At 37.8% G+C, this 14026-nt stretch overlaps 1 protein-coding gene across 2 annotated transcripts in view; it reads left to right on the plus strand.

Moving 5' to 3' along the window:
* The window catches only part of FHIP1A (FHF complex subunit HOOK interacting protein 1A), a 122778-nt gene that overhangs the window by 61046 nt on the left and 47706 nt on the right, over positions 1–14026 (plus strand). For both annotated transcript variants that reach the window (XM_060778839.2, XM_060778840.2), the window contains exons 5-6: positions 5386–5544; positions 7538–7624. In XM_060778839.2, coding sequence (XP_060634822.2) covers positions 5386–5544; positions 7538–7624 — 246 coding nt within the window. The remainder of the gene's footprint in view (positions 1–5385; positions 5545–7537; positions 7625–14026) is intronic.

Genomic DNA, 14026 nt, shown 5'->3' on the forward strand with positions numbered 1-14026 from the left:
GGCCAGGAAACTGTGTGTGCCTGCCAGTGCCTACAGCTGAGCGCCTTTTACTCTGGAGTAGAAACAACAGGTGCCAGGTAAGACTTCATGCTGGGAATGGGAGCCAGTGGGTGGGGGGGGGGGCAGTGTGGAGGAAAGCCCCCCCCCCATAATTGTCTGGATTTTGGTTTCCCCTAACTGGAAAGTACCATCCTGATTTCTGGAGGTGTACAAAAATGGATCTGGACCCCGAACGAAAGCCGGGACATGAAACTGGGTAAGATTTACCCTGAAAGCACATGTGTAGTGCTTTCAGGGTAAATCTTATATATACATTTGGGATCAGGATGATCTTTCTTTTCAAACATTCTTAGTTCAGCTTTCCATGTTTCCTCTTCGCAATGAAGCCAGGTGTGTTCCCACTCCCTTCACTTCACTTCTAGAGATCTGGACAACTTACATGGTAATTACTTTACTATACAGTTTTTCCAGGAGCCAGTCTTATGCAATGAAATCTGTTCATCTTGCACAGAAATTGTACTACATACCCATTGTGTTCTACTTGTAAAAGTTCCTGTTCTAATAGGAATTCAAAATGAGATAGTTCTTCTGGAGTTGTTGCTATCCATACATTTCAGATTTCTAAGATGCATTGTCTTCATAGTGCATATTGGGTGATTTTACACTTGGGCTTATCTCTCAAATCACACACATGTAACCTCTCACCATGGTAAAAGAAACGAGGTACATTGAAATACGGTTAAAAGGTTTTCATCCTGAAAAGCAATAGAGTAAGCTCAAGTCCTCTTCAACATCATTTTTCATGATCCTCTTGAGACAAGATAATACGTTTCAGGGAAATAATTTTTTTGCTAAGGATACTGATTTTTTTAAAAAGTTTCAAAATTGCCATTGTACTTTGAAACATTGAATAATAAGTTTTTAGCAGAGAAAAATTATTGTTGACTTCATTGGAAGTGGATTCAGCATTTTTGAAAAAGAAATTGTCCCAGAGGTAGATAGACTTATTAGATTCATTCTGTAACGTCCATAATTACATTTGCCAATTAATTTTTAGAAAGTCTTTTTACTCTGAAGATTAAAGCCAATTGTATTAACCTTCAAACAGTAGGGGGCTAAATTTGACAAAACACACTCCTAATTAGAATAATTATCTAAGCAGTACTAGTCAGGGCAGCCATGAAGATAGCTTGCCCCAGTCTATAGTAAAATATCCCAGTCCATTCCTGAAGGTTGTTCATTTTTTTCAGGCCTCATAATATGTGGGTGTTGTGTGATCTTTACAGTTTGGGGAGCATTGTTCTACCTTTAGAAAAAAACAAAATGATGCTTGGGGAGAGTAGGTGACATGAGCACTCCACTCAAGCAAAAATATTGAAAGATTAAAGGGGTTTTAATAGTCACTTCCCTGTGGATTCAACAAAATTATCTCAGTTCTGATGAAGATGAACCAACTCAATTTGGTTGAAATGAAAATGGGTAGGATATAATTTATGTCAAAATCCATCTTCATAATTAAACTAGTACTAGTTCAGAGTGCAGAAACAAACTTTCAACATCCAGAATTGTGTCCTTGTGTCAGCCTCGGGTAGTTGGGGATCGGGAAAGTGTTCCTAAAGCTTTGGGTTATTTAAAGCAATCACATTGTTGTGTCAAGATTTTTGTGATTTATTCAAAGTACAGGTTCCAGTTAAGAATGGCTAATTTTTCCACAAAGATGTGGTTAATCAACACTTTAGAAGTGATCTCATAGTTTAATTTAAACCCCAATAATCAAGTTATACTGTAAATATCTATGATAGTATGCCTGCTGCAAAAGGTACACTACATAATATGTACATGAGGTTGATACACATGGAGTTGCTTCTGTCTATATTAAAGCACTTCAACCCCACTGTTTATCAGATGAACTGAGGGTAGCCTACAAAATAAACCATTTAACATATTTCCAGATTGCATTGATAGATAATTTGAGCAAAGTGAAAACATATTAATTTTTTGTTGTAGCAAACTGTGGTCAAGTCCATTTCCACTTATGGTGACCCTGAGAATGAACAACCTTGAAGTCTACCTGTCATCAGCAGCTCTGCTCAGATTTTGCAGACTGGGGCTGTCTATCCATTTCTAATGCAATCTTCCTCTTTCTTTCAAGCACTATTGTCTTTTCTTTTGATCATTTCTTCTCATGATATGGCCAAAGTCTGACAGTCTCAATTTACCCTGACTTCTGAGGAAAGTTCAGGTTTGATTTGCTGTAGGATGAATTTATTTGTCTTTTCAGCAATTCACATTATCTATAGAACTCTTCAAAAGCACCACATTTCAAATGAGTTTATTTTTTGTCGTATTAGCCTTTTGTTCACTGTCTAGCTTTCATAACCATACATAGAAATTGAAAATACAATGGCATGGACAATTCTTTAGCATTCAATAATATATACTCATACTTCTGTTTAGTTCCTTCATAGCTGCCCTTCTAAGTCCTAGTCCTCTTCTGATATAATGACTGCAGTATCCATTTTGATTAATGACTGAGCCATATACAGACACTCTTGAACTATTCAAATACCTTCATCATCTACTTTAACATTATGTATCATCTATGGTCATTATTTATGTTTTCTTAACTGCAAGCTTGCCTTTGCACTTTCTTCCTTGACTTTTTTTCAGTACAGTGTTCCAGGGCCATCCGCGATAAGTGAAAATCCACGAAGTAGGGACGCCATATTAATTTTAATATTTACACATTATTTTAAATATTTTCTTACCTGCTGCCTGGCCCCTCCCAAGTAAGCCTGCCTGCCTCCCTGGCCTCCGCAGAGCCTCCGGAGCCATGCAGGCAGCAGCAGACCAGGGAGGCAGGTCTTCACCGCCGTGCCTAAGGTGCTGCACTTCCGGAGTCTGTGTTTTTATCTATATCTATAGAGCTAGACCAATAGATTTAGACAAAAGCAAGGCTGTAAATGTTGAGCTAATTTAGTTTGAAACTACTTGAAACTTGGAAAAACATAAGCAAGACTTCCTAAAAGAAGACTGGGTGGAGAATTACAGGTGTTAAGATGTCTCTTTGAAAGCAGGCAATTAAGCTGGAGACATGAAATTATGAGTTATGAATGCAAACTGGAAAGGTAGGGTGTTACACCATTTCCAACGATCAATGTAGAGATGTGATAAGCATAAATGCTACTCATCATGCAATTTTAGTTTTACCAGGGTCAGTTAATGCTATCCTACTTGTAAATCATTTTGAACACTTAATATAAGTTAAATATTTGAGAAATGCCAAAATGAAAATCATTTTTGATTGAAGGACAACAGAGCTTGTATTTCCTTGCACATGTTTTTTTTAACTATGAGCTATTGAAGGGAATGTCCCTTGCTTAAGAAAGCCCTATGACATTTATAGGGTCACCATAAGTTGACAGGATACATGAAGGCACTTACACACATATTGAAAGTAAATGATTTAGATTCTAGGCATTTGAATCTCCCTGCTATACGGGGCGTTGATTAAAGAATTCCCCCAATCCACTTCCTATGGACTGAGAGCAACGAAACTTGGCACAGTTATTAATCCTTCTCTACATAGGTGCTACCTAGGGACAAACACTTCTCCCATCTTTTTAAGTAACTGTAACCACTTCAGTTGTAGAAGTCGACAGGTTGCTCCAGAAGCCACATTGTGACTTCGGAAATCAGAGTCTCATCATCTGAAAAATGCTTGCCCTTCAAAAGTAACTTCATTGTTGGAAAGAGGTGGAAGTCCAATGGTGCGAGGTCAGGTGAAAAAAGGGGATTCTGTAGAATTTCAAAGCCACAGGAGCATGCTTCTATTTGTGCAACTGGTGCATTGTCTTTCAGAAGGCGGACACCTTTGGTGAGCATGCCACGTCTCTTGGTTTTTATGGCCTCCTGCAATTTCTGCAGCAGTGAAGCATAGTATTCCCGTGCTGGTCCCAAAATATTGTGAGCATGACCTTGTCTGCAGAGAGTTGAACACGTACCTTTTTTGGAAGCGGTGAGTCATGATGCTTCCATTGCATTAACTGGACTTTGTTGTTGTTTATTTGTTCAGTTGCTTCCGACTTTTTGTGACCTCATGGACCAGCCCACGCCAGAACTCCCTGTCAGCCGTCGCAGCCCCCAGCTCTTTCAGAGTCAAGCCAATCACTTCAAGGATACCATCCATCCATCTTGCCTTTGTCAGCCACTCTTCCTTTTTCCTTCCATTTTCCCAAGCATCATTGTCTTCTCTAAGCTTTCCTGTCTTCACATGATGTGGCCAAAGTACTTCATCTTTGCCTCTAATATCCTTCCCTCCAATGAGCAGTCGGGCTTTAATTACTGGAGTATGGACTGGTTGGATCTTCTCGCGGTCCAAGGCACTCTCAGAATTTTCCTCCAGCACCACAATTCAAAAGCGTCTATCTTCCTTCACTCAGCCTTCCTTATGTTCCAGCTCTCACATCCATATGTTACTGTGGGGAATATCATTGCTTTGACTTATGTGAATCTTCGTTGTCAGTGTGATGTCTCTACTCTTCACTATTTTATCGAGATTGGTCATTGCTCTCCTCCCAAGAAGTAAAAGTCTTCTGATTTTCTGGCTGGACTTTAGTCTCAGGATTATTGTGATGGGCCCAGCTTTCATCCTGTGTGATCCATCTGTTGAAAAAGTCCTCCTGGTTTCCATGCCACATTGTCAATAGAGCTTGAGAGCATTCAACTTGTTCCTGCTTCTGGAAAGCTGTGAGCAGGCGGAGGACCCAGCAAGTGGATACCTTATGCATGTGAAAATGCTCTTGAATGATTTTTTTTCCACGGACCCCACACTAATCTTGACATTTTGAGCTAGATGGCAAATGGTTACACAGCAATTTTCCAAAATGGCAACCTCCACTTGCTAGATGGTGTGTTCATCAATAGCAGAGTGGGGTCGCTCTGGAATTGGAGCTGTTAGCACCAAAGTCCAACCATATTTGAATTGACCGTGCCAGTTTTTGACTGCATCGTATAATGTGGAATCATCACCACAACCTCTTTTATCTCCTTGAACATCTCCTTTGGTGTATGGCCTTAAGTAAAGGAACTTGAAGACTGCTCTATATTCCATTATCAAACCTCACTACACTTCAGCACCTGTAAAATCAAGACCGTTATCAGTTCTGAGTTGTAAATTGGCACATAACGTATAAAGACTTATATCATTACACATATGCAGTTTCAGCATCCTGTGATAAATAGAAGTGGGTCAGGGGAAATCTTTAATGAACACCCTTCGTAACTAAATCAATGGTATTAGCTTAAGGCAGTGCTTAGCAGTAATGCAGTTATTTGGTTTAATTAGTTGTGTCCTTGGTGTTTTCCCCACAACATTTTTTGCAGGTGCTAGCAACAGGCCTAAGTGGCCTATATTCATCTTTGCCTACAAAGCTGGAAGGTAAAGGAGAAGAATGGAACTGTTTGCTGAAAGATGATTGGCTCCTTTCTCCAGCCCTTGTCCAGTTTATGAACTCTCTTGAGTTCTGCAATGCAGTAATACAGGTACATGACCAAATAAATGTTATTAGAAATTAATATTTAAACCTGGATGATGTTCCTCTGCTTATGTAGAAGTCGAGTGCAGATCATTATCAAGTCTAGATTAATTATTTTGCAAATTTCTTAAATAGACAAATATCAACAGGATTAGGATTTAGATAACAAACGTCTAATGAATGAGATGCAGGTTTTTTTGTACAAACACGTCTATTTCCTAATAATGCTTGGCTGAGCAACATTTGTTAATATCTAAAGTCATAAATATTTTTCCAGGAACCCAAACTGAGCGTAAATTTGTATACTACTTTACAACCAGGGTTTTTTTTCTTGGCAAAGAAAACCCATACTCTAATATATGTGAGCAATGTTCTTTGTGTTTGAGTTGATCAGTATATTTCAAGAACCCAATTTAAATTCTGTTTGGTCTTCTCATGTTCTTTGTTCTTATTATTTCTTAATTAGATTTTCTCTCTTTTGATTCCTTGTTGTTCTTCTCCAGTTTAATGATAAAATCAGATGTTGTATCTCTTTGATGGTGCACTTAGGATTCTTATAGCGTTAGGGCTTTACAGTATCTGTAGCTTTATTTGATTCATGCAGGTTTGCTCTGTCTCATTAATGAAGCTAAAAGGCAAAGAATGGAAAAGTTTGCATGAGTAATATACTATATAAAAACTTACTATTTTTGCATTCATGTCTCTCAATAAATGCATATCTGTTTAGCCTGCTTGGGTGGAGGGGGTGATAGCAGTGAAAAGGATTTCTGATTTTTCATGGGGAGACATTACTTTGGGCCAGACCTCAAATAAGTTTGCATAGAAGGAAAACCAGAGTTCAAAATGTTGATCGTATAAGGTATTTGAATATGGAAGGTTTTGGAAAGCATGACCTTTTAGAGATCATAACCTTTTAGAGCAGAGCCAAAAACCAGTTTGAATAGAATCTTCTCAAGGGGTAAACAACCAAATGTAATTATGCAAAGCAATTGGCTTCAGTTGCTTGACTGAACAGCCTATTAATAATCATCATCATCATCATCATCATCATCATCATCATCATCATCATCTTTATTTGTACCTCACCAGCATCTCCCCAAAAGGACTCGGGACAGTTCACAGAAGCACTCCAAGTGCCACATGCAGACAACATTACATAAGTATAAATACAATGACATAATCAACAGTGCATAAAAATCTCATTAATAAAATTATAGAAATTTGAAAATTATAAAATTCCTAAAATGCAGTGGAACCTGCCGTCCGGCTATCTGTCATAACAAATAATCAAAGTGTGGGCCCATACTACCAATGATTCATCACATTGGTCATGGATTACTGTTGTCTATGATCTGTTAGGAAACAGAGAATATGCCAATACATAAAAATAGACGTTTTTCAGAAGTGCTTTTCAGTGCCCAAAATATATATATCTACTGTCCCATAAAACAACTTGTTTTATATTATGCACTCAAGAGACAAAAATGAAATAGGCTTTGGTAAATATAACATATTTGGTTTACTCACAACTTTCATGTGTTCAGCATACACAGGTACCCAACTTATCAGTCAGTTACAGATATGTTTGAGATAGTTTCTGTGCCATCTGGTCAGAACATCTCTTTTATGATGAACAGGTTTGCAAGTCTGCGATCTGAGTAGTCCCAAAGTCTAAAGAAATCTGTGCTCTGTGTGAGTCTCAAAGCAGATCTTGTGGTCTGCAGCCCCTCCCACAACTTCTCAAAAAAAACAAAAACAAACCATAGAGCAAGGAAAGAAAGCTGCATATCAGAACATACATACAATAAGTAACCAAGGGGATTAAAGATAAATAACTAGAGGAGGCTTGAAGAATGTTGTAATTTCCAACAGAAGGAGGACTTATTGGAAGTAAATAATGATTTTTAATCCAATGTAAATGTCTTCAAATATATTCACCATAAAGTAATATGATGTTCCAGCCCAGATAAACTTTCAACACTCTTTGTCTCTTCTTTTAGGTGTCCCATTCTCTGATTCGTAACCAGCTTGTGAACTACATTTATAATGGGTTTCTGGTACCTGTTATGGCCCCAGCTCTTCATAAGGTCAGTATGTGTTTGTTAAATATCATTACCAGTATTTAGTGGCCTAACAACATTATGTGTATGATATTAAATATGAAATAAATAAATAAATAAATATTCATGTTTAATTTTATTACCTCAACCACCTGTTGTTGGGTTTTGATTTTAAGAGTATTTTCTTTCAGTAGGGAAAACTGTTTTTAGTCTGATGAATAGCTGCATATGGAATGGTTGTTTTGCATGGCCAGTTAGGCTCTTGTGTGACTAAGAAATACGGTCTTCCACAGATTTTATGTAGATTTTTGTGTATATTTATAATATAAAGGTAAAGGTTTCCCCTTGACATTAAGTGTAGTCATGTCTAACTCTTGGAGGTGGTGCTCATCTCCACTTCTAAGCCGAAGACTTGTTGTCCGTAGTCACCTTCAAGGTCATGTGGCAGGCATGACTGCATGGAGTTCCTGCCGAAGTGGTACATATTGATCTACTCACATTTGCATGTTTTCAAACTGCTAGGTTGGCAGAAATTTATAATATACAATGTGCTATATTGTCTACATTGGCCTACATCATCTGGTCTCCTCTGTATGTCCTTGGTGAAGATTCCTATGTTTCTCAGGGAACAGTGCTACTTGCCAGTTGACTCTTGAGTTATTTTTTAAATCACATCTGGGTTAGGAAAGGTCTTTATTCTCTTATTATATACTAAACTCTGCTACATACTATACTGATTCATTACAGTAGGAATTGTGTAAGGATATAAGCAACAGTAACCAGAGAAGATCTTCTCTCCACTTTGGAAGAAACCTCTAGACCAGGGGTGGAGAATGTCTGGCCTGGAGGCCCATACACGCCACCCAAGATAATTTGGTCCGCTCTTTGGTCTCCTACTCAATATTGACCAAGTAGTGACTTGGATCTACTGTCTTTAATCATCCTTGCACATACTGAATCTCAGTTTAAGGAAATTTCAGCCCACAGAAAAGACCTTGAGAATTGATGATTCAGATGTTGGATATGTTCCTGTCCAAGATGCAAGATTAGAACAGCAATCAAAACAAAATACTTTGCACCCAAGGCAGGTAGACCTGTGGCTGCTGAAGGTGAGGGAGCACTTTTGATGGCCACCCTGAATAGAGACAGTGTCAAACTGCCTGCTGAGGCAGGTCACCTGGGGAAACAGGAGCCAGAGTTTTATGAGCTCTGGCTGCCCTCCTCTGACCCCCTTTCTACTCCTTTCAAGGCTGGATCAGCAGGAGTTCTGCATCACTCTACAGAACCCATGCCTATAATTTGTGTGAATTGTTTTTCCTGGTTTGCTGTGGTATCAGGGTTGGCACAGGGATGAAGGTGAACTGTAGAATTGGCACCACTGCAAGAGGTGGTAAGCAGGCTGCTATTTCCAAACTAGGCCTTTCCTTCCTTGCTGCCTCTCCTTTTCTGTCCCAGTGGATAATAGGTGCCTCTCAGGCATTTACACTATAGTTAGGGTTGTTTCTACCCATAGGAAGGATGGAAACCTGCCCCATGCCGCCCAATTAATCTGGCTCCTGTTGCTCCTCCAACCCAACACACTAACTCTTTTGTGACCCAAGTGTCACTTACTATTCAAAATTGGGCCTTTTCTGAGTCCCTCTTCTCATGCAGGTCCATTATCCTCCTTTCACTCTTGTTTTTGCTAGCTGAGTCAAAGGTGGTAAACGTGTGCACACACAGGCAGCTTACCTGTGCTGTGTGACCTTTGGAAGTTTCATTTGATGTTTATATATAATTTTATGATTTAGGACTATAAAATATATAATTTTATAATTATTTAGTTTTAATTAGATAGATAGAGATCTGGCCTGGAAATGTTGTCATACATATTCAAATGGCCCTTAGCAGAAAAAAGGTTCTCCACCTCTGCTCTAGACAGTAAGTCAGCATACAAATATTTGCTTTAGCTTGTAAACAGATCTGTACAATAATGATAGAACTCAGCTTTCAAGGATCAGATCTTCTGTTGTCAGTTCTATGTTTTATTGGATAGCCTAATGGATATATTTACTTGTTAGTTATTTAGCCTAACCTTAAGGAAACTGAATTTTAAGACCTGCAAATGATTTTCACTATATCCTTCCTTGTTATAAGATTTGTAAATGTTTGTAAAACTAAAGTCGCACAAATAAATACAAGAAATCAGTTTAACTCCTGGAGTGGATTACATGTGAATGGGTGGAAATGTATTTGACTTTTAAGCTGATTTGCTGGCAAAATTCACAGTCTGGTGATTGCTGCCTATGGCTCATTTCTTTGTAACATAAATGTATGATACACTCCATTCTTATAACGTTTTAAACATCTTGCCTAAATGGGTGTGATGTACTCCAGGTGTTGGCCATAAATTCATCAGGTTATGCTTTGGAGAGGCAGAGGATTAACTCAACCTGGCACCTGGATGCACACCTAAAGCGCAAGCTGATATTTCAGTAATGCTTTCTTTCGTTGGTATAGCATGAACATTTCAATGTTTAAATGAGAGATTGCTATGACAGTCTCATTAGCATTTGAAAAGCTTTCTGAACAACCTGCCATGTAGATAATTAATAGAATTATTAATATTGCCAAAAAGTCCTTCTTTTCTTAGTTTTCTCAGCAAGTCCTGTCATCTTTACTTGCCTATTACTTTTGAGCTCTTTTTTCTGCTTCCTGCCTTTGTCTTTTGTATTCCCGCTGTGTGCAAACCAAACAGATATTAATATCCATTGAAGTTCATTGATATTTCAGTATTCTGAGCAATGTACATATTTGAAAGAAACACAAATCCTGCCTCCAAGATATTTTTTAAAGTTAGAAGTATGATAGCAGGCATAATTGGTATATATTCTAGAGCTTTAAACATCTGATAGTATGTTGATCAGAGACTAGAAACTTTATTTTTGTGGGACTACAACTTCCACAATTTTCTTGCAAATATGGACATTCTCTGAATCCTAATCCTGATCAAGCCTGTCCCTTTTGAAGTTCTGATCCTAATCAGACATGGGATTGAATTGATGATTCTACAGATATAGACTAGTGCTTTGGCTAATCCATGCCTATTCAGAAAGCCTAGAAGGTAGAGCATTTTTGCCTTCACTCTGTATCTTGTGGACTAAGGAATACATCATGGTATAAGCTTTCATGAGAGCCCCCGGTGGTGCAGTGGGTTAAAGCACTGAGCTGCTGAGCTTGTTGACCGAAAGGTTGCAGATTTGATTCCGGGGAGCGGCGTGAGGTTCCACTGTCAGCTCTAGCTTCTGCCATCCTAGCAGTTCGAAAACATGCAAATGTGAGAAGATCAATAGGTACCACTCCGGCGGGAAGGTAACGGTGTTCCATGCAATCATGCCGGCCACATGACCTTGGAAGTGTCTATGGACAACGCCAGCTTTTCGGCTTAGAAATGGAGATGAGCACCACACATCAGAGTCAGACATGACTGGGCTTTACCTTTACCTTATAAGCTTTCATAGGTATTCTACATAGTAGCCTAATGATGTGAGAGCTGGGCCATAAGGAAGGCTGAGTGAAGGAAGATAGATGCTTTTGAACTGTGGTGTTGGAGGAAAATTCTCAGAGTGCCTTGGATTGCAAGAAGATCAAACTAGTCCATACTATAGAAAACAAAGGCTGACTGCTCACTGGAGGGAAGGATATTAAAGGCAAAGATGAAGTATTTTGACCAAATAATGAGAAGACAGGAAAGTTTGGAGAAGATAATGATGCTGAGGAAAATGGAAGGACACTCTCTGACCAAGGACAAGGTGGATAGATGCTATCCTTGAAGTGGCTGGCTTGACGCTGAAGGAGCTGGCAGTGGTGACGGCTGACAGGGAGCTCTGGCATGGGTTCGTCCATGAGGTCACAAACAGTCGGAAACAACTGAACAAATAAACAACAACAACAAGCTTTCATATATTGTTGGTACTGGAGAGACCCAAACAGGGAAGCATAAAGATGAGGAATAAGGATCTAAATTTAGTATAAAATATTTTATAGTATAAGCTAATGGAACATTAGAATTCTCCTCTCAAAAGTCTAGAAAAATATTATAATTGAATAAACTGTATGATAAAGAGCCAAATGATGTTGAAGAATTGATACGATCTTCAATTTCCCTTCTTAATTGTCTGATTTAATTAGAAGTAGAGGTTGTCCCAGATTATTCTTTTTTTTGCAATCTAAATGTATGCTGACTACATGGTAGTTTTCAGCAATGTCATTTATGGCATCTTTGAACATGTCCTATAGAGAAGGTTATAGTGCACCATCTAGTGGATTTGAGAGACAAATAAAAGACATGGATGAAACCAAAATGTTCAAACACTTTTAAAAAAGTGAAAAATTAGCTCTTCCTTTTGGCTTATTTTACAAATTCAGTATAAAACAGTATTTGAAAATTATATACTAAACATCATGACACATATTTTATGATGTTTCCATTTGGTATAGGTCACTTATCGTTGAATTAGTTAAGGAAGATTTTTTTCACTAGTAGACAATAATTATTCCGTTTTTCAAAATCATTAATAATCACTAAGTAATTTCCTTAGGTGATAATAATCTGTATCTACCTCTCTTATCCATGTGATAATTTTAAAAAAATTATTCAGACCTCACCCAATTTTTCTTCCTGCACCAGCTCCTTTCCATTTGATTACCAAAATGGTGGAGCATGTTATCAATGTATTAATTTGAATAGTCAAGATTTGTGCCTGACTGTGAACCCTTAGCACAGACCAACTGGCTCTGGAGTTGTAAGAAAAGTAGATATAAAGGGATATCATGGCGAGTTTTCAAATTTTTGGAAGTCTTATAGTGGAAAAGAAGTAAGGTAAGGTATTGGCATTGAAGGTTTGCCTTTGTTTGTTGGAAACCGTCCTGAGTCCCCCTGGGGAGATAGGTGGGATACAAATAATGTTGTTGTTGCTGTTGTTATTGTTATTATTACATGATGACCACCAATGAAATGAATGGTCCCCTCTCCCCCAGTCTTCATTTTGGAGATACTATGTAGAAATCTCGCCCTACCTTAAAGATGTGCTTGCTTTTTTGTTTATTCCCATAACTAAAGTTAGTCATAGTTTATATATGCTCTCTGAGAATTGATGGTATAACATAAATGCTGTATTGAGTCATTTCACTTATCTAGTATAGCGGCACTTAGAACGGTTAAGATTCTTAATTTTTTGAAATTGAAGAATGGTCCATAAAAATGTTACTGGATTTCAAGTGTACTCCCTAGTTTTGTTTATTTAATTTCTCATTTATATTTCTTGGCATTCTCCACAATAATATTATGTACAGGCTCTGGTTGTCCTATTGGCTAGTGTTGATTTTTTGAACAGCTGCTTTCTGAACTTGGAAGGGATGCTAAATGTAAATTTGCATGCAAGTTCTTGGTAGTATATAAAGCTCAGTGTCCAAAATGATGCTTTGATCTTTTTTAGTTTAAGGGGACATCATAATATGCACATAATATACACTATTCAGATATAGTATATTTTAAGATCTTGGTTTTTGTAAGTTATTTTATAGTAGTCATTGTTATTGTTGATACATTCTTGGCAAGATTACTGCAGAAGTGAAAGGAAGGTTTGAAGCCATATTCAAGCAGCGTGGATGTTGAAATGAAAGGAAAATGTGATCCTAAAAATAAGCATATCCATGATTTTTAATAGTTTTTTTATAGTTCATTGTGAAGTATAGGTCCTCTATAGCTGTATGCACTAATTTTTGTAACGTATGGAAGCTTTCAGTTGGTAATTAAATGCGTTTTATATGTAAACATGAATGGAAAGTCTTAGGAAGCCATTTAATTTAAGGATGTAATGTTCTGAGTAAAGAAAGCTGTATGCTTATGAGTACAATCTTAAGAAATGCTTAAAATATGACAAAACGTTCTCTTTAAATGCAGCTAACATGCTGCATGAAAAAAGCAGTCTTTCAAAATAATCTACATTTTGTGCAAATACCACACACTGAAATATTTTCCAAATTGTTGAGGAATGACAGCTTTTTAAAACTATAGTTAACAAAAGATGGTTTATGCCCCTTTTCATATGAACAGGTCTACATGTTTTTGTGTTTGCATTTTTAAGCCTATTAGGCTCATCGGTAACTATTTTTAAAATGCTGACTTTGCAGTCTTAGTCCAGAGAGCAAAGGTTGGCTTCAAAATATCAGGCACCTTCTGATAAATGAGCTTTAAAAGATTGCATTAGCAAAGCAACATGCGCTCATTTTTGTTATAAAAATAGCATAGGCACCTACCATCCAATACAGAGGTGCAATTGGTATGTGTGCCTTTTAAAAGAAATAGTGTTCATCTCTAGACATGATGAACTTACTAAGCAGTACTGTTGGCCCTCTATAGTACCACAGATTGAAAATCTCCCCTCC

This window comes from Anolis sagrei, chromosome 5 (assembly GCF_037176765.1).
Source record: "Anolis sagrei isolate rAnoSag1 chromosome 5, rAnoSag1.mat, whole genome shotgun sequence".
NCBI lineage: Eukaryota > Metazoa > Chordata > Lepidosauria > Squamata > Dactyloidae > Anolis > Anolis sagrei.